This window comes from Scatophagus argus, chromosome 2 (assembly GCF_020382885.2).
Source record: "Scatophagus argus isolate fScaArg1 chromosome 2, fScaArg1.pri, whole genome shotgun sequence".
Taxonomy (NCBI): Eukaryota; Metazoa; Chordata; class Actinopteri; family Scatophagidae; genus Scatophagus; species Scatophagus argus.
Window position 1 is genome coordinate 11,308,633 of NC_058494.1, and position 27,724 is coordinate 11,336,356.

The 27,724-nt window shown below is 39.9% G+C and overlaps 2 protein-coding genes across 4 annotated transcripts; both read left to right on the forward strand.

Moving 5' to 3' along the window:
• The first annotated feature begins 621 nt into the window (after positions 1–621).
• LOC124069603 (von Willebrand factor A domain-containing protein 7-like) lies at positions 622–9,007 on the forward strand. The gene is made up of 17 exons (XM_046408876.1): positions 622–1,079; positions 1,590–1,797; positions 2,797–2,882; positions 2,999–3,092; positions 3,545–3,673; positions 3,773–3,959; positions 4,399–4,568; positions 4,751–4,863; positions 5,066–5,182; positions 5,323–5,526; positions 5,616–5,751; positions 5,850–6,002; positions 6,124–6,216; positions 6,502–6,611; positions 6,788–6,952; positions 7,699–8,022; positions 8,231–9,007. The coding sequence occupies exons 1-17, from the start codon at positions 879–881 to the stop codon at positions 8,660–8,662; spliced, it is 2,922 nt and encodes a 973-aa protein (XP_046264832.1). The 5' UTR covers positions 622–878; the 3' UTR covers positions 8,663–9,007.
• Positions 9,008–10,794: 1,787 nt separating this feature from the next.
• Positions 10,795–27,443, forward strand: LOC124069583 (von Willebrand factor A domain-containing protein 7-like). 3 transcript variants are annotated; one of them, XM_046408855.1, is made up of 18 exons: positions 10,795–10,936; positions 15,399–15,619; positions 15,990–16,197; positions 16,651–16,736; positions 17,339–17,432; positions 19,250–19,378; positions 19,675–19,861; positions 20,268–20,437; positions 20,542–20,654; positions 20,875–20,991; positions 21,319–21,522; positions 21,692–21,827; positions 22,656–22,808; positions 22,910–23,002; positions 24,634–24,743; positions 24,830–24,994; positions 25,687–25,986; positions 26,590–27,443. In XM_046408855.1, exons 2-18 carry the CDS (start codon positions 15,425–15,427, stop codon positions 27,085–27,087), a joined length of 2,958 nt encoding a protein of 985 aa, XP_046264811.1. In that variant the 5' UTR covers positions 10,795–10,936; positions 15,399–15,424; the 3' UTR covers positions 27,088–27,443. The 3 variants fall into 3 exon arrangements, with proteins under 3 accessions (XP_046264811.1, XP_046264819.1, XP_046264804.1); XM_046408863.1 differs by having other exon boundaries at positions 10,827–10,923; XM_046408848.1 differs by lacking the exon at positions 10,795–10,936 and adding an exon at positions 13,853–14,003.
• Positions 27,444–27,724: the final 281 nt, after the last annotated feature.

The window sequence follows — 27,724 nt, forward strand, 5'->3', positions numbered from 1 at the left end:
AGATTCAAGATAACGCAGGAAACACACAAGTCTATACACAATATAATCTACCTGAGTATAAACGTGGACTGCTGACATAGTAAGACTCAAGTGTTGCCAACATCACAATAAGGCTGAACTGCCGAAGAGCAGAGCACACACAGGTAGGAATCAAATTTATCTGTCTCTTCTGTGTAGTGTTAACTGTATTAGTACATATTGTACATTTTTTAATCCTTTTTCTTTCAATATTATTTTTTTTGCAGTAATTTTGAATTTTTGTATTTTTTTCCGTGCAAAATGAGAGGTTGCTATCTTGTAAGTTAGGTCAAATTTAAAAGGGTATGAGATTCTGTTAACCTTTTTTCTTCGGGATTATGCTGAAACTTAAAGTAGAGATTCTTACATGTGAGCAAGTGTACAAGCATTTGAAAATCTGAAATTGTTTTGTTTTAATACAGAACAATATAATGAAAGCATGTACCACTAATGCTATCCATTCTTTTACTGTATAGTGGTAGAATTTTTTTAACTTATGCCAATATTTTTTTCCCTCCCTCCTGCTTTCTGTGCTGATTTTCCCTTCCCTCCTCAGGTGTTTTCACTTGCCAGTCGTTACACCTGGTTCACTTTCAGTAAGCCCATCTGTGTTTGACCACATTGTTCTCTGTTTGTGGCAACCCACTGTGGGATTTCCCCACACAGTGGGGAAGATGCTATAAAAGAAATACAAACAAAAATTCCCTTCTTTGCAGCTGGTTGTTAGTGTGGGCAGTAGCAACACAATTTGTCAGTCTGGAAAAAGAGAGAGTTGAAATCAAGCGGGTGCACTTTAAAAAGGTCTAGAGAGAGAGTATCCACCCAGAGTTCTTCTTCTTTCAGCTTTATCATCGTCCATCATGTCTGTCAGACATACAGTCATGTTGGTGGTGGCAGTGGTCCTCTACCCGACAGGCCTCATTCACACCTTCCAACCACTCTTCTCATTTGATGGGAATTCCACCACTCACCGTGACATCACCCAAAGGGCGGTCCTCAGAAAGACAGCTGAGGTCTGCCGAGACATTGCTGCCTCTGAGGGACGGGACTTCAGCCTGACTGTGAGTTGAAAAGCTACATTGAAAATGAGCAACTGGAAGAGCTGTGGTGCATATATAGAAAACGTTTTATATTTTTTCGATTACGTAACATAGGACCAATTTCCCCAGACTTGGGACAGTCAAACACGTCTTACTGAAGGAGGTACATGTCATGAACATGGTTATGGCAAATTCTAAATAAGCAAAATAATTACAGCTGAATTTTGAAATCGAAACAATATACAACAGCAACATGATCTCAATAATTTGCACTTTCAGTAACTAAAAATTATAGGCATTCCTGGTCTTCTTCCATAAATAAATGTTTTTTGATTTATTTTGTTTTTAGCAACCTGCTCCCTTCCTGAGCTCTGGCTCCCACATTTCTCAAAAAAATCAGGAAGATGGAGACATGACTGTCTATGATTGATGGAAATCTTAGTTGTTTACTACAAGAGACAGGAACACATGATTTCAATGTTAGTGTTTTCAAAACAAGCACTCAGTTCTTTGTCATTTCTTCGTCTCCAGATTGATAACAGCCTGTCAGTTGACAAGGTGCAAAGGGCCTGTTCCTCTACAGGTACCTCCACCTCTCTCCTCTCAACCGTCATGTTCCAAACTTCTATTGCGAATATGTACCTCAGCAACGCAAAAGTGGATGTGGTTTTTGCACTGAGTGAGGAGCATCATTTTGATGATGAGACATTCCAGGGGGGACGAGATGTCATCACAGCAGGTACACATCAATCACTATCCTATGTTGTCCTATGCAAGATGTCCTTGAAACAACAAATGCAAAAAAAATAAATAAATAAAGTTATCTAAGATTAGCTAAGATTATCTAGAAAAAGATTATCTAAAGAGCAACCTTTTCTTACAACAATGTCCACGACAGTCACACACGGAAAGGAAATATATGAACATATATGTTGCATGTATGCCATATTTAGGGTCATATATGCACATGTATGTGGATATGTAGGAAATATATGTGTCATATATGACTTATATATATCCACATATATGCCAAAGTCAGGTGCATATATGCCATACATAATGTACTTATTTTAATTCAATGTAGATTGAGGTTTGCAGGAGAAAATTCAATGTGTAAGTCAATAGCTTTTGATTGTTTTATTGCATGCAGCTGCTTTTTCCTCTTTTTTGCTGGAATTTTGCTACATCCACAGCCTAGCATATGCTATACATATATGTACATATAGTTGAAAGACATATGTAGGGGGCCAATTTCGAATATGTGCATATATGTTGGAAAATATATGTGGCTTAAATAAAAAACACATATGTTCATATGCTTTTTTTCTGTATGGGGTTTTACAACTTTGGAAGTCATGTCTTCTAGGAATGGAAAACCAGACTCAACAGAGTTGAATTACATAGTCCACGATTAATAAAACTGCACAGCACGGTTTAACGAGCTCAAATGTCTCAAAGAAACTTTGTATTGTAATGGTGAGGCTTCACCGTAGGAAACATATATCATGATCTATGTCCTCTGCTTAGTGCCAGGTGCAGCAAAAGGAGCTGAACACAGCAGAAAACAGAATAAATTTGGTGGATCAAGGAGAATTTAGTACATTTCAGTAAGACATAATGAGACACTATTTTGGCTTCAGCTGCATGCTGTGATTCAAGATTTGCGAATGAGTGTATTTTCACATCTTGCAAAGTGCAGCTTCCGTTTGCACCTGACTGTCTGTTCTCTACTGTTGAGGCGTATCTGCTGTGAAGGCCAGTGTGAAGCTGGAGAACTTTGTCGCAGGAAGGTGGACTCTTGGACGGGTCTGTCATACCCTACAGGTGAGACTGATCGTTATTGTGTGTTATTGTGTGTGTCATTTTGGAGGAGACAGACATGATCAAGACAACAAACAATATTGTTGTGTTAGATAATGTTTCATATTCTGTACATTAAGGACTTCTACAGCCACAGTAACTGGGTGGAGCTGGGGAACAATGCTCCTTACAGTACTCTGATCAGACCAGACCAACCCCTTGAAAACCTGGCAGGTAGGATACTGCTATTCATCTCCTGCTAGACTTCTGCTTGGGCACTGAATGCATGAATGAGAAATCACACTAGGAACATTGTCAGTTTATCTGTCACCTGTCAGTTAACAATAACACACCTTGTTTTGACTTGTACTTGCTAACATATGAACAAAAAGTCACACATGAAAAGGGGTACTTTGTTAGTCAATATTTTTAGCATGTTTGACTCAACACACATACCATTAGTCTACTCATTCAAGAGGAACTTCTCCTTTTAAAAAAGAATCTATTACGGGATAAAATAGAAACCAATAAATGATAATTATACATCATGCCAGTTTGAAGATTCCAGTTTCCAGTAGATGTTAAGTAATGTGTTTGTAAAACTGGGTTATTTGAAATATGCTATCCCATATTCTCAGATGAATTAACCATACCAGGTTTGATATTTGTGGTTAAATTTGCTGCAGGCCCAAGTGTTCCAACCTGTAGAAACTGTACAGGAGGGAATTGTGCAGACAACCTTCTGCCTGACCTGCTGCAGCAGGGACTTCTCACTTCAGGCTACTTCAACATCTTCTCCTCAGCAAAACCCGCAGGTAGATTGAAATGAATCATCTATATTTTGTTGTGTCCCAGTAATAATATTTTGAGAATATATGTAGGTAACATGACAAACATTTTCGTGCTGGTCCAAGGTAAATGTAGCCATGGTGGATCATTTGACCGGACAAGCAAACAGGACCCCGTGGGGGGCATCAATAAGGATGCCGTTGGGTCCAGTCATGGCTCACTTCATCATAAGGCAGCTGATTTGGCTATTAATGCCACCATGGAGCTGCTGGAGGACGTCAGAGTAGCTGTTGGGGACAAGAACTTCCTGCGGTATGGACCACCTTTACCTGAACCATTTTATGACTACACAGGAGGAATAAATAAATGTCCACTTCAATAGGATGAATGGAGTCTAACAGCAAATCATAGCAAAGATGAAGACCATGTACTGTATCCCTATCTCATGAGTTAGTTTGAAATAAAGTGATATTGTGCTGAGAGAGCATGCACTTTTCAAATAAACTTAGTTCAGTTTTAGCCAGGATGGCTGAACTTCTTTTTCCTTTGACATCCAGACCTAGTTTCTTCAAAGCAGGATAACATTGTCAGGCAATGCATTATGTTTACCACAAGCCCTGTATTTTAATGATTTAGTCGTCTTCAGACTTTATCTTTGCTCGAGGTCAAATGGTAATCATTTATCTCTGACACATAAGTTCTGATCAGCAGGATTGGGTAATTATGTCTTGTTTTTCTCATGTTCCCGCAGATTGATGGGCCTCTCCCAGTCCTCTGTGCTGTGCTTTGTCATTGACACCACAGGAAGCATGAGTGACGACATAGCTGAGGCGAAGAGAGTTTCCTTTGACATCATTGATCGTAAGAGAGGAACACCACAAGAGCCCTCTGCCTACATACTGGTGCCTTTCAATGACCCAGGTATAGTAGTTGTAGTCTGAAGACTGTTGTTTGAGTAGAATTTACAGGTTTACGGTATGCTGCTTTGACAGCCACCAAATAAAGTATTTCTGTGAATTCCTTCTCTACTCTGTGTGTGTATATATGTGTACACATGTGTATGTGTATGGGTAAATGGTAACCATTATTGATTTTATATCCAGGTTTTGGACCTTTGATTGTGACGACCGACGCAGACATCTTCAAAGACAACATCAACAAGTTGTCTGCAAGTGGAGGAGGAGACATCCCAGAGTTGTGCTTGTCTGGACTGCAGGTGTCAACAAAAGTGTTTTCCACTGTGATTTTCTTGAAATCATTCATTTTTATCAACAAAGTTTTCATGATCATGTTATGAGACAATTGCTTTAAATACAAAATAGGTCTATTCCCATACTTACTTTAATTAAAATCCAGTTCATTATTGTAAACCTCTTTTAGTAAATAACATGTTTTCCTATCCTGTACATGACTGATAGCTTGCCCTGACTGCTGCTCCACCTTCCTCTGAGATCTTTGTCTTCACTGACGCTCCAGCTAAAGACGCTCATCTGAAAAGCACTGTCACTGCTCTTATAGAGAGCACCAAGTCTGTGGTAAGAGTCCGTCTTTCGCATTCCTTATTCTTTAACTGTCAGCCTCTCTCTTAAAGGAATTATTATATCATGTTAAAACAGTGGTGGACATGTATCTACTTCTAATACAAATGTTGTTTTTTCTGTCCTTTTACTTTTAGGTAACCTTCATGTTGACAGATGTCCTGGCCAGTCGACGGCGCCGTAGCAGCCCTCAGGGGATGACTCCACGCTCAATGAGCCAATCAGATGCCCAGCTGTACCGTGATCTAGCACGAGCCTCTGGAGGTCAGGCCATTGAGGTCACCAAGTCAGACCTCTCTCTGGCTACAAGTGTAATAGAGGATTCGTCAGCCAGTGCTGTGGTGAGACATCGAACAACAAAATCATATCTGACCAAAATGGTATTGTACAATATGTGTATAGATGTGCAGTTTATTCTTTGTTCCTTCAGGTGACAGTTTTTCAGGTTGTGAGGAATCCAGGAAGACCTGATAATTTCACGTTTACTGTTGATGGGTCTTTAAGGAACATGACAGCTTACATCACAGGAACCTCATCTCTCAGCTTCAATCTCACCAGCTCCACAGGTGTTCTTACTGCTGTTGTCTCTCAAGTTAAGACCTGATTGTTCCACTAGGCTCTTGTTCCCTCAATGATCTGCGGTTGCTGTTTATCTTTCCTCCAGGTATATCTCAGAGTTCCAGTCAGTCCAGTGGTCCCTTGGCATCCTTCACCACAGCAGGAAACCTACGTCGGTTAAGCCTCAATACTGACAACCAAACGGGATCATGGGAAGTCAGTGTGGATTCCAATAATCCCTACTCTGTTAAGGTCACAGGTCAGTAATGTTATAGCAGTCCCCTACAGCCAGTCTGCAGTTGTGTTTTCCAGTGTTAATGTTAGTACTATTGATCTGCTGTGTGTGTGTGTGTGTGTGTGTGTGTGTGTGTGTGAATTAGGTCAAAGTTCAGTGAACTTCATTTTTAATCTTGTGGAGGCTCATGAGGGAGCCCATGGTGATTTCAGTCTGAAGGAGGGGCGTCCTCTTTCAGGTCAGACCACTTTTCTAGTTATTCTTAATTTTCTTTTGGTATTGTACAAATTTACTTATATATAATGTAGGGCTTTATTTCTCATGGTCTTCAGCGTTTTTAAAGAATCGTCATCTGCTTTGAGAATCTTCTCTTACACTGCCCCAAAATGTTGACAGTCCAGCACCAGTCCAGTCTCTTCACGAGCATCTCAATCTTTTTCAACTGTAACATAATGTTTTCATCTTAGGACCTGTCACAGTGATACTCATCTAGTCTCTATTTCTCCCTTGTCATATCTTTCAGGGGGTAATGCCAGCCTCTTGGTCACTGTGACAGGAAGTGACACAGTAAAGGTCACAGAGGTCACTCTGTTTGACAGCTCAGGGCCAACAGAGGTCAACGGATCACTGCAGGTGTTTCTTAAATATATCAATAACTAAAAAAAGATTTTAAATTTTCACCCCTGAAGGAAGCCATGTCAGTATAACTTCTGAACAAGTACTACACAAAGTACTATATGTCTGAATAGCTCATATTACTGTCTACCTTGTGACAGTGTTTGTTTTTTTTCTCCCTCTGTGCTCCACAGTCATTAGGAAGTGGTAACTTCCTGGTGACGTTCACTGGAGTCCCAGCAGGTGACTTTGTAGTTCGCCTGAAAGGAGAGGACAGCAGCTCCACCTCCAGAACGACACCGAGCAGCTTTCAGAGACAAGCCTCCACGCAGATCAAGACCTCAAGCATCTCCATTACTGTGAGCACTATCGCCCTCTGCTTTTTGTTTCAGTGAAACAGCTTCACCACTTCATAATAGCTGTCCTAAATTTTGTGTAATTTATCCAATAAAATGGCCGCATGTATCTCCTTTAAATGAATAGTGTCAATGTCATTGTGCTAAGATTGAAAGTCAGACAGCCATGCTATTGTGTCTGTGAGGATGATGCTTAGGCGCAGTGATGCTTTGAGCTAATTGCTAATGTCACAGTGCTAACATGCTGAAGTTTATCAAATGTAATATTTGTGACACTGACTGTATTATTTCTGCGGTTTTCCATGCTAACATTAGCTAATTGGCACTGAACACAACCTCAGATATTCCATTCAAAACCACAAAAGTCAGCGTCATGGTAGTGGGAGAGGAAAAGAATATCACCATAGTCTTCACCCACAGGAGACACTAAAAGCCTACAAATTTTATTGAGAATCTATCACATATTTTCTGTGATATGTACCAAAGTGACAGACATCCAACTGATGAGTTTCAGCCATTGGTAATTGCATGTGTCAAGGTTTTTTTGGTCTGTTGGTGTTTCCCTGTAGGCGCTATACCAAGGCCAAACATGTAGATATAAAATCATTTTCATATTACTTTCTAACATCCTTTCATCTGTGTTTCTTTCTACTCAAGACTACAATCATATGGGCATCAACATATACTTACAGACAATACAAAGAGATATGTAAATATATTTCTCTCTGACTTTCCCCTCACTTTTTCAGGCTCAAGTCAACAACACCAACTTAGAACCAGGCTCCAGCATCTCCATCCCTTTCACAGTCTCCTCAACCACCAACGGAGTTGTCAATGACTCTGCAACTGGGTCATTCACAGTGCGAGCCAACAATGACCGCAGCTATACTTCAACTTCACCCAGCACCATCTCCATAGCAGCAGGAAGTGGAGGCAAAGCTAACGGCACTGTGACCCTGACAGTACCAGCCAGCGCAGCATCAGGAACAGATGTGACTCTTACCATTGAGGCAGAAAATGCAGCTGCCACTGACATCAACTACGCTGTCCTCAGGTTTTCAGTGACCGCCAAGGTAAGAAAACTGTAGCTGCATGTGGAATAAAAGGAAGCAGGATGAGGTGGTTTGGTGAAAGGTAAGAAAAGAAAATGTTTTGTAGTGAGCAGTTCTGTATGTGCAACATTTTTCAACATAAATACTGGTTAGCCATTTCCCATTAATGTGTTTCATTCTCAGGTAAAGAAGACTTTTCTTCCTTTTCTGTGTGTGTGTGTGTCTCCAGGTGACAGATGTTACCCGCCCGACATGCCAGGATGCAGCTTCGTCAACCAGCTGTCCATCCTCTTCATCTCTCTGTGCTTCGTCTCAGTGGAAGTTCACCGCTAATCTCACTGACGGAGTCAATGGGACTGGCATTGAGAGCGTCACCATCCGCCAAGGGAACGGTACCCTCAACACCAGTACAGTTGTTGGAGCAGGGGGCGAGAACATTACAGTGGCTACCTACAGCGCCTCCTGCTGTTCACAGACTGTGGAGCTGGCTGCTGTGGACAAAGTAGGAAATGTGGGGACATGTGTGGGACAGGCTAGACAATCTACCACGGCTGCTCCTGTGACTACAACTGCAGGCAACACAACATCCACTGGAGGGCACACTTTGAATATATCATACTGTTTCTGGATCAGTGTTGCAGTTTCTCTCCTTTGGAAGTAAAAGGGATAAATGGAAATTACACAGTAAATGTGGAATTGTAGCAGGTGAATGTCAAGTATTTTATATATTCTATCAGGTGTGTTTAAATTTAATTCCTGTCTCATTAATATATTGCTTGGTGTGTGAATAATTCTGTTTTGTTGATTTAATCTTTTTTTCTAATTTTATTTAGCTGCTCTGTGTTTTGGATATAGTAGTTATATTTCCTCTAGTGTATATCTTGGTGGCAAATTTGTGAAACACTGTTGTATTGAAGGAATATTCACTTTAAAGAGAAGTATGTGTTTTGATGGTTATGAGCAATAAATTGAACATCCTTACAGAAACCTGAACTTGATATCACACATGAATTATTCCTTGGAGGGAACTTATTCTCTATTATACTCTAATTAGCAGTAATTACATGTGTGCACTGTTTTATGCTATTGATCGGTGAAGTCAAAGGCATTGTAGGAATATTCCATCATATTGTGTACCTACAATGGTTTCTCTTAGTCTCCCCTGTCTATTTCTATCAAGGGCCATGAAGACCTGTTTTCACATTCAGCTTCTTGTTATAAATGAGGACATCCTAAATGGACCTACAATGTTCTGACAAAGCTGGCTCTGTTAGTGTACTACATATACCACTGGTTTGAGTAGATCAAATCAAATTCAGGCAGGCAAAAAAGTATTTAATCAGTCACCAATTGTGCAAGTTTTCCCACTTAAAAAGATCAGAGAGGCCTGTAATTTTCATCATAGGTATATCTCAACTATGAGAGACCAAATGCGGGGAAAAAAAAAAAGAAAAAAAAATCACATTGTCTGATTTTAAAGAATTTATTTGCAAATTATGGTGGAAAATGCATCTCAATATTTTGTTATATACCCTTTGTTGGCAATGACAGAGGTCAAACATTTTCTGTAAGTCTTCACGAGGTGTTCCACACACTTCAGTATTTTTGGCCCATTCCTCCATGCAGATCTCAAGAGCAGTGATGTTTTGGGGCTGTCGCTGGGCAACACAGACTTTCAATTCCCTCCAAAGATTTTCTGTGGGGTTGAAATCTGGAGACTGGCTAGGCCACTCCAGGACCTTGAAATGCTCCTTACAAAGCCACTCCTTCGTTGCCCGTGCAGCGTGTTTGGGATCATTGTCATGCTGAAAGACCCAGCCACGTTTCATCTTCAATGCCCTTGCTGATGGAAGGAGGTTTTCACTCAAAATCTCACGATACATGGCCCCATTCATTCTTTCCTTTACACGGATCAGTTGTGCCTTTGCAGAAAAACAGCCCCAAAGCATGACGTCCCCCCGTCCCCCCCACCCCACACGCTTCACAGTAGGTATGGTGTTCTTTGGATGCAACTCAGCATTCTTTCTCCTCTAAACGCAAGTTGAGTTTTTACCAAAAAGTTCTATTTTGGTTTCATTCTCATTCATTCTCCCAATCCTCTTCTGGATCATCCAAATACTCTGTAGCAAACTTCAGACAGGCCTGGACATGTACTGGTTTAAGCAGGGGGACGCGTCTGGCACTGCAGGATTTGAGTCCCTGGCAGCGTAGTGTGTTACCGATGGTAGCCTTTGTTACTTTGGTCCCAGCTCTCTGCAGGTCATTCACTAGGACCCCTGTGTGGTTCTGGGATTTTTGCTCACCGTTCTTGTGATCATTTTGACCCCACGGGGTGAGATCTTGCGTGGAGCCCCAGATCGAGGGAGATTATCAGTGGTCTTGTATGTCTTCCATTTTCTAATAATTGCTCCCACAGTTGATTTCTTCACACCAAGCTGCTTACCTATTGCAGATTCAGTCTTCCCAGGCTGGTGCAGGTCTACAATTTTGTTTCTGGTGTCCTTTGATAGCACTTTGGTCATGGCCATAGTGAAGTTTGGAGTGTGACTGTTTGAGGTTGTGGACAGGTGTCTTTAATACTGATAACGAGTTCAAACAGGTGCCATTAATACAGATAACGAGTGGAGGACAGAGGAGCCTCTTAAAGAAGATGTTACAGGTCTGTGAGAGCCAGAAATCTTGCTTGTTTATAGGTGACCAAATACTTATTTTACCGAGTTTTACCAATTTACCAATGAATTCATTAAAAATCCTATAATGTAATTTCCTGGATTCTTTCCCCCCATTCTGTCTCTCATAGTGTACGTATGATGAAAATTACAGGCCTGTTTACAGGAGAACTTGCACAACTGGTGGCTGACTAAATACTTTTTTGCCCCACTGTACAAGTCTCAGGGTAAAGATTTTGGTACTCCAGTAAAGGTAGGTCGGGAAGGTGAGTAAGCAGGCAAACAGGTACAGGTGGCTTGAAGGCAGAAACACATGGCCATAAAGAAACTAAATAACTCAATGATCTGACATTGACTGGGTAAAAAAAAATGCTGGTACAAGTGCTTTAGGGCTGATGACTAAGTGAAAACAGATATGCAGGAGGGAGGGGATAGAATTAACTACAGGGCAGAAAAGAGTGGCTAGAAGTAGCAGTGAGCATACAGAAATAACTGGTGGACAGCAAGGAAAGCGATCACAAACTGAAGACGAGGACAGAGATATTTAAGTGGTTTTGGCTGAAAAAGATCCAACACTATTTAGTGGCATCTAGCAGTGTGTTTGCAGATTGCAACTGTTGCAGGTCTCGAGATCTTGCCTGAGTTACCCATACATATAGGTTTGTGTCCTGTTTTGTGCAGGAAACGCAGAGACAGGATACATTAGTTGCCTTTGTTCAGCAGGATGTCATCTGTCTGTAGAGCTGCTACAACTTGTGCCCACCTTGGTAGACACTCCCCCTAGCGACACAAATGAGTAACCACACTTTTACAAAGACTCAAAAGCTTTGGAACAATCCATTAATTTCTTCTTCGCAGATAAATCCATAAAATAACAATTGTGACCATACATTTGGAGGTGTCACATGACTAACCAAACACGTCTTGTCTTGGTGGCTGCAAAAGCATGAAAGGCCCTCTCAGTCAGTGTTTTTGGTCATTCTGGGCTATTGTGGAAGAGGACCCACTTACACATAAGTGAACATAAAAGACACATTCTAAGGTAACAAAACAGAGGAATTCTTCCTCTTACAGTTAATTATTTTTAAAAAAGAAAACAGAACTGGAAATATTTTATTCCATTTCTGTCCACAGATCCCCCTAAATTCTAGACTCTGGCCCTGATTTTCAGAGAATTTAAAGTTTGCATCTGGGGTATCAAAAAGTACATTACTGTCACTGTAAGTGCTATATAAATAAAATTGAAATTGAATTGAATTGAAGTGATTGGGACCTACATGGACAGGTTTCCTTATTTCTTTTGTTTCTTCATGGGCTTCTCACTTGTTTGAAGTGGGCAGGACTCATTTGGGAATAGGAGATGGCACATACTTTCATACAGCTTGGCAGTCAGGATTTAGCCCCATTTAGAATCTGATTTCAGTTGGTGGGGCTGTTTGTCACTGTCAGTCCAATCTGATCAAATCACGAACAGAGTCATGGTTAAATAAATTAAATGACTGCTAAACACTAATAAATAACACAGAAAGATGTTTTTCTCATATGTGAGTGTTTAGCATGAATATATTTAGTGTTAAGCAGGAACACTTTTCGGGGAATTGGCAAAGATTCTGATCGGGAAGTTTCTGTATTTGTAAGACTCGAGCACAGTGTTTTTTGTTTTGTTTCGTTTTGTTTTTTAAAGGCAAACAGAATCACAGAAATGCAGCTTTACTGGTTGCATTTTATGGGTATGACAGTGATGAAACCTGGTAAGAAGCAAATCATCGTCATAACTCATGTGGCACACCTAACCTGCTCTGGAGCAGTTTATGTATGAGATAAAAGATCAACAGTTATAAAACTGCCTAATGCCTTCTTCTTTCATTTCTTTTCTGTTGGCTGCAAGCAGTGTCAAAGCCCTGCCATTGTGCTATTGTATTCCAGTATTATCCTGCAAAAGATAGTGACTGAAGGACTACAGCTTTGTACTTGATGTACTTCTAAAATATGAGAATAAGCCTATTACCGCTTTAACTAATGTTTTTACATTCATTTTCCTAAGTATGCCTGACCTCACTGGAGTTGCAGCTGAAAGACAAAGACCAAAATACCCTCCATGTCATAAGAATACATTGAAGCAACATTATTATGTTATTATGTATTATTAATTCAGGGAATACCCAGTTGTAATTATAGTTAGATACTCATGCCCTTATGATGGGGTGGTGGGATTGTTACCTATGTTGCTTTTAGCCTGGATTAAATGTTTAACTTCTTTGGATGGTGTGTTATGTTTTAGTTTGCTAAAATATGCTGCTCTGCCACCAGTAGGTTTGTCCATAATTGTAATTGGTCATGTATTACAAATACCACCTCTTTTACGTGTTTTCATTATATGCAATATAATGTAATGTGAAATTATAAGGATGGCATAACATCAGTGAAAACTAAGGCAATAATGTTAAGTTTCACTCAGTACTCCCTCCCATACTTTACTTTCTTGTTGTTTTGTTTTTCTCCCACTTGAACTTCCTCATGAATTGTTTCCCAAACAGAAGATTTCTGTTTTACAATGCACACCACTACTGTTTAGGACACACACAGTTACTCAGTGTGTTGATAATGCCAGAACTTAAGGTGTTATTATGGGGGCTGCAACATGGCTGCTACATTGCCATTTTTGTCATCTTCTCAACTTGACTAAAATCCTGTAAATGTAGTGCCAACTAGTTGGGTTTAAAACTTCAAATCTTTATTATCAGTGTATTTTTACATACACCGAAATTCTTTCTCTGCATTTAACTCATCACTGATTGAACACACACATGCAACATGCAGTGAAACACACAGGAGCAGTGGGCTGCCATGTCAGGTGGCCAGGGAGCAACTGGGGGGGGTTAAGTGCCTTGCTCAAGGGCACATCAGCCGGCTAACGGAGGGGTGATTGATTGATTAATTAATTGATTAATCACTCCACCACACCCAAATTATTTCCTGCCAGTCCTGAGGGGGAATTGAACGGGCAACCCTCCTGTCACAAGCCACTTCTCCAACCTCTAGGCAACGGCTGTCCACACACACACACACACACACAATTTAAACAGTTATTCCATGCAAGCAGCGGGGAGGAGGTACAAAAGGAATGAGGATATATGCTCACATTTTCTAATACCCTCTCAGACAGCATCAAACACATACACACACACCTCAAGGACTGTGATAGCTACTGAGAAAAGTAGATCTAGACAAAGTGATCTTCCTGGGTGTGAACGTCAAAGACTCACAGAAACACTCAAGAAATTTTACCAACTCATAAGGCTGAATTGCTTGCAAACAGCACAACACTCAGAGGTAAGAATATTTGTATTAGCAGTAATCTTGGACAACAGTAATCTTGGTGTACAACTTTAAATATGCCAAATACTGATTTGAAAATATTTAGGAAGCCCACTCAGAGACAACAAAGAAGCAAATATTTTATTGATATTCTTGTTAAAAGTATTACTTCTTAGCCAATATATGGTATTTTCTAAAATACTGAAAAGTAGAAATAAAAGTAGAACTACTTTCAAAGGTTATTTGTCTGTGACATTTATTCTTACATTTTCCAAAATATTTAACTACAAGACAAAAGGATAAGTTGGCACTACAAAGAGATGCTAGAATTCCTGGGAATTCGTTTGTGGTACTACTACTAACATCTGTAACCCAAGACCCATGACAACACAAGTCAAACTGCATTGAGATTCTGTTTAGGTTTTTCTTATATTGTGGAGGGGGTCTTTAATGGATACTATCTGCATACAGTGGTGCTCAAATGAAATGGGAGAGAGATGAAAAAAATGAAAAGAAATTATGAGAGGTAGATTTGAAAAAATTCCAAAAGACACACATACGTTGCCTGTTAGTATAAAGTGGTGAAGTACTGTTGCCTTTATAGTTTTCTCTTTTTTGTTGCCAGTGCCATTTTGTCTCTATTGTCTTCTATTTTTTTTATCTTTTTATTGTCAGGTGTATTGATTTGGCTCTTGTTGCTGTGTTAGACTTGGTCCACTGCCAATAACATCTTTGTGCTTGGTAACTTCCCAGCAAACCATTGTGGAATCCAAACTGATCAGATTACCCCAACCAGGAACCTCTTACTCTGTTTATTTAGTTTGGACAAAAAAAATACAATAAAGCACCTCTGCTTAAAATAGAAACATGGAAACAATTTGCAGTTTCCTTTTTGGATGCAATAAAAGAAAAACAATCAACAGAACACAGAATCATCAGAACTCTTAAATATTTAATATTTATATTGAACTGTATTCATTATTTTTTATCCATAATATTTCAGACCAAATTGCAATATTATAATGGACAGGTACATCTCAAATCATTTTATCCCTTACATATATACACATATAAAATTTCCATGCATATCATATTTTGATTCTGAAACAAATAAATTAATGGTGCTCATTATGGTTGTATAAAAAGTACAAACTTTATGCAGCAAAAATATAAACTTTTTATTATGGCGACTTATATTGTTTTGTTTTCCTGTCGCCATGCTGTGCTCTGTTGCTAGGATTGTGGGTCTTTGTTTAGATGATGCAGGAAGTCTGTATTAAAAAATAAAACAGAACCAGTATAACTGGTGAGGAAAATGGTAGAAAACAGTTAGAGGAATAGCTGGGGCAGTTGACAAATGTTTAGAAATAGTATCCATCCAGATTGTCGACTTCACTCCTCTTCCTTCAGGTTCCTTTAGAACTCCATCCTCCATCATGCCTGCCAGACAGACGGCCATGTTTCTAGTGGCAGTGGTCCTTCCAGGCCTCATTCACTGCTTCCAACCATTCTTCGCAGTCGATGAAACTTCCATCACTCATCGTGACATCACTCGAAGGGCGGTTCTGAGAAAGATAGCGGAGGTCTGCCGAGACATTGCTGCCTCTGAGGGACGGGACTTCAGCCTGATTGTGAGACCATCATAAAGGATACTGGACAGGGAAACACAATTATATTCAGTTGAAGCTGTAAAATGTAGTATTTGAAAATTGAAAAAAAGGAAGTTTTGAATCCAGTTTTGACCGAATTTCAAAATGGAACAAGTGAGATTATCTCAAAATTTTGTTTTATTATGTGTAATCATTAATATTCCTGGCCTTTTCCTCATGTCTGGCATCTGTCTTTGTGCCAGTCATCATGCATCAGTTCTCCACATCTAATGGTGAACTGTCCAATTAAACAATATTAAATATAAAGACAGGATTAGACAATACCTTGAGAGTAGAGTTTGTTTTATAAGTGCTAATGTTTTCAGTGAATGACTTAATTCTTTGTCCCCAGATTAATGACAACCTCTCAGTTGCCCAGGTGCAAAAAGCCTGTTCCTCCTCACCCACATCCACATCTCCCCTCTCCACTGACATGTTACAAACTGCCATAGATGAGATCTACTACAGCAATGGGAATGTGGATTCCTCACTGGCACTGAGAGTGGAGTACCATTTTGACGATGAGACCTTCCAAGAAGGACGAAATATCATCACAGCTGGTGCCTTTTTATTTTATTTTATTTTATTTTATGTTATTACCTATTTTGTCTGAAGAATTGTTTTTCTGAAGCATTATCTTGCTTCACCATTTTTTTCTTCTATTAAACCTGGGGTGTTTCACATAAATTAACATCTGCCACATTCGAGTACTTTCCAAAGTATTATCAAGTATTGCATGCATTACATTTTTGATGTGATAAATGCAGATGTGCACAGGTACAAGCAAGTCTTTACCAACAATCTTTAAACTGAACTGACTATACTTAATCACTGTAGTCAGTTACAGGTCACTGACAATCATTTCATTTAATAGTCCATGCTGCTTGTATGACTAAAAGCTGTGTTAGATAGTTTAACTGCTAAAAAAAAATAGCAGAGAAATGAGCAATTTTCAGCAGAGAAAATTTCAATGCAGCATTGTAACATAACCACTGTTACATTTTTCTGTTGAGGTGTGTCCTCTGTGAAGGCCAATGTGAAGCTGGGAAACGTTGATGCAGGGAGGCAGACACTTGGGCAAGTTTGTCATACTCTGCAGGTGAGGCTGATCATTATTTTGTTATCAGAGTACAGACAGTATAATAATAATAATAATAATAATAATAATAATAATAATAATAAGTGGGTGGAGCTTGCAGAAAAATTAAGCCAATTTGGAAGTGATTTAAACCTTCATTTTTTTTTTCTAATGACAGAAAGGTGACAACTCCATTGGTTTCAAAAAGAAGTCAGATTGCATGTAAGCTTGTGAGAAAATGAACCTACTTCTCACTTGATTTTATTTCCTGAGTCAATGGTTTCATAATGAGTTTATGGTCTCACTTGCGAATCTCCAGTCTCTCTCCAGTCTCTTTAGCATGGCACAAAGTTCATTTTGTGAATTATGGTCCCATTCCGAGTAAAATGGACAATAAAGCATTGCAGGCTTTAGGATATGGCTAACTTTTAATTGGCAAGTCACTCCCACAGTGTGTCGTGTCAGATATTATCAGAATAGAGGAGCAGAAAAGAGTATCCTCCCCATCTTCATTCTTCATCCTCTCATCCAAATATGGTGTCATCTGCTTTCATCAACAAGATGCCAATGGCCTTAATGCCACTTTTTTTTTTTTTTAATAATAACATATTCTTTATATCAAGGACTTCTACAGTCACAGTAACTGGGTGGAGCTGGGCAAAACCACCCCTTACAGCACTCTGATCAAACCAGACGAGCCCCTGGAGAACTTAGCAGGTAGGAGCCTCTTGTCATAGTGGAATGTATGGTTTAAACATCAACACAGAGTGAGAGAGCATATTATTTGTCACCATAAAGCACCACACCCTGCACAACTAAAGAAATCCAGCCCTGTCCCAGCCCCGGCTCAACAAACTGACCAGGATGAGAACACTAGATCAGTTATAACGTCTCTGAAGCACATTCTTTCTGATGTGCACAAAATCACAAAACACACACACAAGCAAGCAAAGAATTTCCAAGCAAAGAACAAAGAGATACAAATACTACTTGTCACAAAGTGTCGCTGACCAAGAGGGCTGAACCCTATTACAGAGTCACAAGAAGAGGCAGGAGTCCAAAATAATAATCTTTTAATTATATCAAAAAACTAAAAATCACACATTTTCTGTGGCAAGGGATCAAGGAAAAACTGTGGCGACAAAATACATGGCATGACGAGACAAGACAAAACAATTCCTGGCATGACGAGACAAAACAATTCATGGCATGACAAGGAACAACAAACTGACAAAGTGTGACAGGGAAGACGAGGACTAAATAGACAAGATAACAAGAGACAGGTGAAACACATCAGGGAGGAGTAAGCAACAGGATAAATTAACACAAAGCTACATGAAACAGAGACATACAAAGGAAGTGACGCTTTCAAAATAAAAGAGGACATGACAAAAAACCTGGAACATAACACATGGAAACAAATACACATGAAACAAGACAAAAATGAAACATGACAAGTGGACCAGAAAACAAAAGACGAGACACAACCAAAACCAACACAGCACGACACTACTTAACAGTGTCACCAACAATCATGCTCACAAATATTAATATTGACTCATGGAAGCACAATGCAGGGCGGTACGGTGGTGCAGTGATTAGCACTGTCACATAGCAAGAGGGTTCCAGGTTCGAATCCCGGTCTGGGTCCTTGTATGTGGAGTTTGCATGTTCTCCGTGTGCCTGTGTGGGTTTTCTCCGGGTTCTCTAGCTTCCTCCCACAATCCCAAAAACATGCATATTAGGTTCATTGGCTACCCTACATTGCCCCTAGGTGTGAGTGTGTGGTTGTCTGTGTACCCCGCCTCTCGCCCGTAATTAGCTGGGATAGGCTCCAGTCCCCCATGAGCCTCAGGGATAAGCAGTATAGAAAATGGACGGATGGATAGATGGATGGAAGCACAATTCAGTCATGTTAAAGAACAGCAGCAGCAAAGATGTAAGAAAAAAAGACACAGCTTTTGGTGATGTTACCTTTACAGAAACTGAAGAAAAAAGTCTCAAAAAAACTCAGCAACTTCACCAACTTGGTAATGTTTAATTAAAAGAAAGACACTCTTGAAGAGTGCAAAAAATTAGCTCCATACATTCCATACACCCAAGTTTTCCCTGATCCACTGCATGGTCAACTGAACTGTAATGCATGCATGTGACTAAAATATTTGCATATGAATACAGTATCAGTCAGTCAAACAGTATTCCATACAGTGGCCTACATGTGCTTTTCACATGTACATGCACAATGAAAGGAAAGTAGACAAGTGAGGCAGAGGTCAACCCAGGCCTAATCTATGAAAAAAATGGCCTGAACCCATCTTATGTTGAGTCAGCAGGCCTCTAATACACACCAATCCACATATGGTAATCGGTTAATTGTTACTCAGTATACACACAATAACAGTTTAGTACAACCAAGGCTGAACTATCAACAGAGCATTAATTAGACTGAGGCCAAATATTTCAGACATGTTTCTTCCTAGATGGATTACTGTATGATTTTTGCCATATGTTAACCCTATCTTACTGTGTTCCAGGCCCGGAGACTCCAACTTGTAGGAGCTGCACAGGAACTACTTGTACTGACAACATTCTGCCTGAAGTCCTGTCGCAGGGGCTTCTCACTTCAGGCTACTTCAACATTCGCTCCTCTGCAAAACCTGCAGGTAACTTTTATTTGTCTTTTCTTGTATGATATGCTAAGGTAACTCATGTCATGGTTAGTCATTTGTTTATATGTAGGTTTGGTGATCGTTAGCTTTCCAACTGGCTGCCAGTAGCCTACAGAATTTATCAGATCCTCACTGGAAAAATGATAATAAAAAAAAAAAAACAATCACCATCAAACTTAGATATCATCAAAGCAATGCATACCCATAAGCTTTAATTATTAATTAGGTACTTCTCTGTCATCTCCGTTGGGTGGTACAAAATCTGAGCTTGTTGATATTTCTGCTCTGAGGTAAATGTAGCCATGGTGGATTTTTTGACAAGACAAGCAAAAAGGACCCAGTGGGGGGCATCAATAAGGATGCTGTTGAGTCCGATCATGGCTCACTTCACAACAAAGCAGCAAACTTGGCAGTAGATGCCACCATGGAGCTGCTGGAGGACATCAGAGTAGCTGTTGGAGACAAGGACTTCCTACGGTATGGGCCACCTTTACCTGAGCCATTTTGTTTACCTATATAGTGTACATATAGGGAAGCTTTAACATCAAGTTAAAGATGAAGAGTATAATCAATCTGATCATGACTGCTGGGTCTTGCACCATGCAGAGCTCTGGCAGGTTGGATTTACATGTTAATATATCTCTTCACAAATTTCCATTGGTTCAACCAAAAACAGATTGTAAGTAACATACCAGAATATTTACAACACTTGGGCTGATCCAGTTGTACTAGCACGCTCTGCTTCTGAACACTTTGTGCTCATAAGGCGCTAAATGACCACTATAATACAATGTTGCTTAGGCATGAAGTTGAAAAATGTGGAATACCTGTTTAACATGAGGAATTAATGTTTTGTCTCTCCCTCTCTCTCGTGTTCCTGCAGACTGATGGGCCTCTCCCAGTCCTCTGTGCTGTGTTTTGTCATTGACACCACAGGAAGCATGAGTGACGACATAGCTGAGGCGAAGAGAGTTTCCTTTGACATCATTGATCGTAAGAGAGGAACACCACAAGAGCCCTCTGCCTACATACTGGTGCCTTTCAACGACCCAGGTAGGTACCTTGAATCTTTATGAATGTGGTTATCAATTAAAGTACGGTTAGTTCTATGGAGAAAGCAAAAACACAGAGAAACCTTTATCTACTATCTACTATAGATTTTGGACCTGTGATAAAGACAACTGATGCAGACATCTTCAAAGACCACATCAGCAGGATCATCCCAAATGGAGGAGGGGACAACCCAGAGTTGTGTCTGTCTGGACTACGGGTGTGTCCATGGTTGTCTACATGTACAAACTTTTAATAATTACTTTTAGTATTTAAATTGTTTTCTTGGAGTTATGGATTTGAACAAAAGAGTTCTGTGAAGGACATATGATGATGACATCATCACATGACTCCTTACACAATAATTGAATTAACTCCCCTCAGATTTTTAGTCTCACAGATCAATGAATGAATAACCCTCTCCCATACATGACTGACAGCTTGCCCTGACTGCTGCTCCACGCTCCTCTGAGATCTTCGTTTTTACGGACGCTCCAGCCAAAGATTTCCATCTGAAAAGCACCGTCACTGCTCTTATAGAGAACACCAAGTCTCAGGTAACTGTGTAGTTATCATTTTTCCCTTCAGATGTAAATGTGGCGTATAAAGCAGAAGTTAAATAGAATGTAAACACATGTGTTTATATGCAAACACACTGTCAAAAACTGAAGTGCATTCACAAGAAAGATGCCTCCAAGATACCTGTTACCATCCAGCTTCTGAAAAAGGGCCTCACACCAGCGTCTGGAATGTACAATGGATTGTCAGATAACACTTCAATAATGAGTTAACATTTGCAAAACATTTGCATTTAAGGCTTGATAAAATTTTTGTTCAGTTAGTAAGTGGTGTGTGCCAAACTTGATCTGTCGTTTTCACTTTAGGTGAATTTCATGCTGACAGACGTCCTCTCAAGTCGACGGCGTCGCAGTGATCTTCAAAGTTTCGCTTCACGTATCCTGAGCCAATCAGATACCCAGCTGTACCGTGATCTAGCACGATCCTCTGGAGGTCAGGCCATTGAGGTCACCAAGTCAGACCTCTCTCTGGCTACAAGTGTAATAGAGGATTCATCAGCCAGTGCTGTGGTGGGACATCTAACGAGAAAATGAATAGCTGTCTGAAGATAATGTGACAAATTTGCAAATTGTGTACTACAGTATTTTAGGACAAAGTTGAGGACAAATTGTTCACACAAAAAATGTCCCTTCACACTGTTTCCTCTCTCACAGCAGTTTCTGTCCCTTTCTTCTCCAGGTGACGGTTTTCCAGGTGGTGATGAATCCTGGACGACCTGATAATTTTACTTTTATTGCTGATGCATCAGTAAGCAACATGATCATCTACATCACAGGAGCCTCATCTCTCACCTTCAGACTCACCAGCTCCACAGGTTCAGACACATCTGGGACTGCAGTGTTGTTATTGCTATTATTATCATCATCTGTCTTGAGATGAAAGAGTTTGTCTGTGGTGGTAGAATAGTTGTCTTTAGATGTCTGTGGTGCAGGCATGTGGAGGCTGCTTATTCTTATTTATTAAAAAATTTTGAATGAACATTTTTTCTCTTTGCATAGATTTTGAGATTTCTGCGGCAGGGTAGGGCATATATTTTGTTATCCAAGTGTGTAAAAGACCCACTGGGCCACCATAGAATAGCATGTCAGTGTTGTGTTTTGCCTCACCAAGCTGTGAGACTACACATACACAGAGGCACAGTGCCAGCACACGGCGATAATGATAGGCGCGCATAACAAACTTGGTATCAACAGAGATGAAGCTGTGAGGAGGTAGGGGTGGATAGATGGATAGGCCAAACACAGAACTTTCACCCAGGAGAACAGGGTTCATGTCCCTGTGAATGCAGACCAATCTTTTCCTAAAACTAACCAAGTAGTGGGTGACTACACCTAATCAAACTGTGGCCTTCACCTGATATGTTTCCCAGCATTTTTATTGCTAACTTGACCACAGAATGAGGGTGTGTGCCTTTCAAGCCAATGCAAAACATGATGCTGATACAGTGGACTGGCAGATCAGTTTTTTACTGGCATAATACCAGATAATTGACCATCTGTGCATGTCATTTAACTCAAACTCAAAATCTGAACAAATTAAAAGAAAATCTACATGGCTAAATACAAAAGTTGAGGGAGGAATGTTTTTTTTTGTTTTGTTTTGTTTTGTCATTTGGCTGACTTGATATTTCTCTCTCTTCCAGGTGTATCCCAGAGTTCAAGTCAGTCCAGTGGTCCTCTGGCATCTTTCACCACAGTGGGAAACCTACGTCGGTTGAGCCTCAACATCACTGATCAAACAGGACTTTGGGAAATTAGTGTTAACTCTAACAGTCCCTACTCTGTTAAGGTCATTGGTCAGTATTGTGTTGAATGTTTGGATGGAAATTGCTAAAATATATTTAATATCTTTAAGTTTCTAAGTGTTATTGATCTGTTTTCTGTGTATGTTCATCAGGTCAAAGTTCAGTGAACTTTGTCTATAACCTTGTGGAAGCTCATGAGGGAGCCCACAGTGGCTTCAGTCTCCAGAGTGGACGCCCTCCTACAGGTCAGGACCAAAATGAAACCAATGAAAGATGAATCCAGTGAAAATCCCTGTCTGAACTGACAGAGGCCTGAGCTAGCACTGCTCACCATGTCTCTGTTTGGAACTCCCTAAAACTTTGTATTTCTCCTGGGGGCAGCACCTTATACCCTGTGTCACACAGTGTTGTGAAGACTTCTGCGTTGGAGATTAGCTCCCACTGATAAGTTTTTTCTTCATTTTTATTGTTTTCAACATTGTATATTAACACTGAAGACTATGACATTATGACAAATATGGAATTATGTAATCAACAAAAATGTGTTAAATAACCCAGAATATATTTTGTATTTTCGATTCTTCAAAGTAGCCACATTTTCCTTTGATGACAGCTTTGCACACTCATGGCATTCTCTCAATCAGCCTCATGAGGCAGTCATCTGGAATGGTCCCAGAGGTGTTGAGTACGTGTTGGCTGCTTTTCCTTCACTCTCCACAGGCCAACTCATGCCAAACCATCTCATTTGGATTTAGACTGGGTGATTGTGAAGGCCAGGTCATCTGATGCAGCACTCCTCACCTTCTTAGACAAATAGTCTTTACATTAAGTGGAGGTGTATTTGGAGTCATTATCCTGTTGGAAAACAAATGATGGTCCCACTAAGTGCAAACCAGATGGGATGGCATGTTGCTGCAAAATGTTGTGGTAGCCATGCTGGTCACCAGCAGAGCACCCCCACACTATGACTCCTCCTGCTCCATGCTCCATGCACAGTGGGAGCCACACATTCAGGAACCATTCGTTCACTCTCTCCCATGTCAAGACACAGCGTTTAGACCCAGAAATCTCAAATTCAATCATTCAATCCATTCCTTGTGTTTCTTGGCCCAAGCAGGTCTCTTTTGTTTGTTGTTCTTCCAAAATAATGGCTTGACTTGGCAGTGGATGTTGAAATATGCCTGCCACTTGAACTCCAAGAAGTATTTATGTGGGTTCTAATCTGAGTTGCTGTAAATTGGCAGCAGAGGTAGCTCTTGGTCTTCCTTTCATTAGGGGATATATTCGAAGTTCTTAAGGTTTTTTGGTTGACTGACCATCATTTCTTTAAGTAATGATGGACTGTCCTTTCACTTTACTTAGACTTACTTAGAGTTTCTTGCTCTAATATGGATTTGTACAGTAGTTAGCAGTAGCGCTAACAGCGCTATTGACTCTGTACCCACTGATGGTCTAAAGCACTATAAGAAGGCAAAAAAAAAGCTGACATCAAACATAAATGTGGTTGCTTTGGGCAATCTAAAATATAAAACATATTCTGAGTTGTTTTACACTTTTTGGTTTACTACGTTAAGCCATACGTTTTCTGTCATGGTTTGGTTGTCTTCAGTATTAATGTACAATGTTGAAAATAACAAAAATAAAGAAAAACCACTGGAGGAGAAGGTGTGTCCAGACGTTTGACTGGTAGTGTATATAACACAATGAAGGAAGGGAAAACCCATAATATAACTTTTTTTAAAATGAACCATCAACTATTTTTTCCAGGTCATCTCAATTTTCTTTATTTGTGGGCATTAGATTTAACTCATAAATGACATGTCATAATATACTCCTTTCATTCAAATAATAAAAATTCTTCTGCCCTAACTTTCAGGTGGTAATATTACCCTCCTGGTCACTGTGACAGGAAGTGACACAGTAACAGTCACAGAGATCACGCTGTTTGACAGCTCAGGATCAAGAGAGATCAATGGATCACTACAGGTATGTTACACTTGAGAATGTGGTTTTGTGTATTATGATGGAAGTATGTGGGATAAATAATCAATTTTTTTCTCTGTTGTCCACAGTCATTAGGAAGTGGTAACTTTCTGGTAAGATTTAGTGCAGTTCCAGCAGGTGACTATGTGGTTCAACTTAGAGGTCAGGACAGCAGCTCCAGCTCTAGATCAACACCGAGCAGCTTCCAGAGACAGGCGTCCACGCAGATCAAGACCTCCAGTGTCTCTGTTACTGTGAGTATGAACACCTTCTGTTTGCTGTCTCAGTGAAACAGAGGGCCAATAACTGACCACTCCACAGCTCCCCATAAGTCAAGCCAAAGTCATAAATCCCTCCCCCATCATTTTAGGGCACATCGAAAGAAATTTTTCTCAAATATGATTTCTGTCATTTCGATGCCATCAATGCAAGATGACTGCGTTTGCATGGGGGATATTTTGCTTCACTTTTAAAGTAGGAGTAAGTGGAAACATTTCATCCACCTTTATATAAGTCAATATTACCTACCAGTAAAATCAATGCTTGTATATTCATATACTCAATATATTCCAAAATTTTTCTCTATATATTACTATTATATGTTAGTAAATTTGCTATTTTACTTACAGATGGAGCAAAGTTCTAAGTTGTAAATTAACTAATAGCTCAAAATGCTGCTGACTGCATGTTATTTTAGAGCAGACAAATATGCTGTGTAATCCATTCTATACTCTTATGTTCTTGTACTTTTTTATTTCAAAAGCCTAAATATACCCCAACCTTCTGCGAATCGATCTTAAAACAGCCCCACGCACATGCATCAGATGTAGAGAACTTGAAAGCCAGGCTAGCCATGCATAGTTACTCATCACTAAGCTATTTTGTAATATGACATAAATGTTTAACCTTCTCTCTTTATTAAAGTTTCTCTCTTCCACTTTTCCAGGCCCAAGCTGACAACATCAACATAGAACCAGGTTCTACCATCTCCATCCCTTTCACAGTCTCCTCAGACTCAGCTGGGACGTTCTCAGTGACTGTCAACAATGACCGGAGCTTTTCCTCCACTTCACCCAGCACTGTCGTGATAACAGCAGAAAGTGGAGGTAAAGCCAATGGCACTGTAACCTTAACAACACCAGCCAGTACTGCATCAGGAACAGACGTGACCCTAACCATCGAGGCGCAAAATGCAGCTGGCACCGATACCAATTACGCTGTCCTCAGGCTCTCTGTGACTGCCAAGGTAAGAGGAAAACATTAACTGGAAAGGGAATGAAGCAGAGTAAATATATTTACTATTGTTAGAAAAAAACTGGATGAATTTCATGCTATATACATTTCACATTCATTCTGCGTTGCTAAAACTACAGTGGTCTAGAGAGTACAACATACTGCAACTTTTGCTGAAAAACTAGAAAAAACATCTTCATTAATTCGTTACTTACTAGGGTCAGCAGTGAGGTTGGCTTTAGGGATGAAAAACTTTTAAGTCTGCAGTGTGTGTGACATTCTAACCATTTTTACAACATCAGTACGTCATTGCAAAATAATTTATAACATACAGTTAAATACAAGGTACACAGAGTCCTGAGTTGAAATACTCTTCAGAATTCCTGTAAACCTAATTCATTCAGCACCAAAGATTCAATTTAACATCTATTGGGTTATTTCTTTGATGGTACTTGTGTTTTTGTAGTCATTGTATGTACTGTACACGACTCACCAAAGTTGATTTTAAGGATAACAGATGAAGATACAATACTTTTTATAAGTGTTTAAGTGTGCTGTCCAGGCTCTGCTCCCATTTTTCAGCTTACTTTCCACCTCCTCTGTTTTCTCTTTCCAGGTGACAGATTTGACCAGTCCAGTGTGCCAGGTAGTCAATATATCAGGTATCTGTCCTGCATCTTCTTCACTCTGTGCTTTGTCTCAGTGGGAGTTCACTGCTAATCTCACTGATGGCGTCAATGGGACTGGCATTGAGAGCATCACAATCCGCCAAGGGAACGGTATCCTCAACACCAGCACGGTCGTAGGAACAGGGGGCGAGAACATTACACTGGCTACCTACAGCGCCTCCTGCTGTTCACAGACTGTGGTGCTGGCTGCTGTGGACAAAACAGGAAATGTGGGGACATGTGTGGGACAGGCTAGGGCACTGACCACACTTGCCCCTGTGACTAATACTACCCCTATTACTACAACTATGACTACAACTGACCCTGTTACTGCAACTACTCCAATGACTACAGCTGCAGTTGGAACAACATCCACTGGAGGGCACACTTTGACCATATCACACTTCCTCTGGATCAGTGTTGTGGTTTCTATTCTTTGGCAGTAAAAGAAACAAATCAGACAAATCATTTTTTTTCTCAAATCAACCTTTTTCTCTTTTCACAGTTTGTGTTGAATTTAATTACCATTCCTCATGTGAAATCATGGATATTGAATATTTGATTTTCTTGAACGAAAGCATCAACATCATGTGCAACTCTTAATTTCTTGTTGTAGACCTAATTAAGGTAGTAAGCTCATGTGGAATTGCCTGAAATAGCTACTAGATTTTGGTCCCATTCAGTTCACTAATGACTACTTTTACTTTTGATTCTTTAAATGCATGTTACCACTCATATTTTTAACTTCTACTTAAAAGCAAAGTATGTATTTTATGCTGCTATGAATCTCTCAACAAAAATAAAAGACTGTGGGCTCAAGGTTGTTGTTGTTTCATTGTTAATGATGTATGAAAATCTATCTGAAATGACTCGGGCAAAAATGTTCCTGGATGAGGTAATGTTTAAAGTTTTATTCACATTGCAAATAGTTGTGTTCGCTGACTTCCCTTCTCTTTAAGTATAGAGAATGTAGGCCTTTTTCTTCGAACTTGATATTACAGTGTAAAATTACTAAAAGAATTGAAAGATCTTGTACTTATACACTGACTGCAACATCATACCATACACAGTCAGCCAAACACT

Excerpts from the sequence above, each read along its gene's own strand:
- LOC124069603 (XM_046408876.1), top strand. The coding sequence starts at position 879 with ATGTCTGTCAGACATACAGTCATGTTGGTGGTGGCAGTGGTCCTCTAC. Across the intron at positions 1,080-1,589 it reads GACGGGACTTCAGCCTGACT|ATTGATAACAGCCTGTCAGT; the intron begins GTGAGTTGAAAA and ends CTTCGTCTCCAG. Across the intron at positions 6,612-6,787 it reads AGGTCAACGGATCACTGCAG|TCATTAGGAAGTGGTAACTT; the intron begins GTGTTTCTTAAA and ends TGTGCTCCACAG.
- LOC124069583 (XM_046408855.1), top strand. The coding sequence starts at position 15,425 with ATGCCTGCCAGACAGACGGCCATGTTTCTAGTGGCAGTGGTCCTTCCA. Across the intron at positions 23,003-24,633 it reads GAGTGGACGCCCTCCTACAG|GTGGTAATATTACCCTCCTG; the intron begins GTCAGGACCAAA and ends CCTAACTTTCAG. Across the intron at positions 24,995-25,686 it reads CCTCCAGTGTCTCTGTTACT|GCCCAAGCTGACAACATCAA; the intron begins GTGAGTATGAAC and ends CCACTTTTCCAG.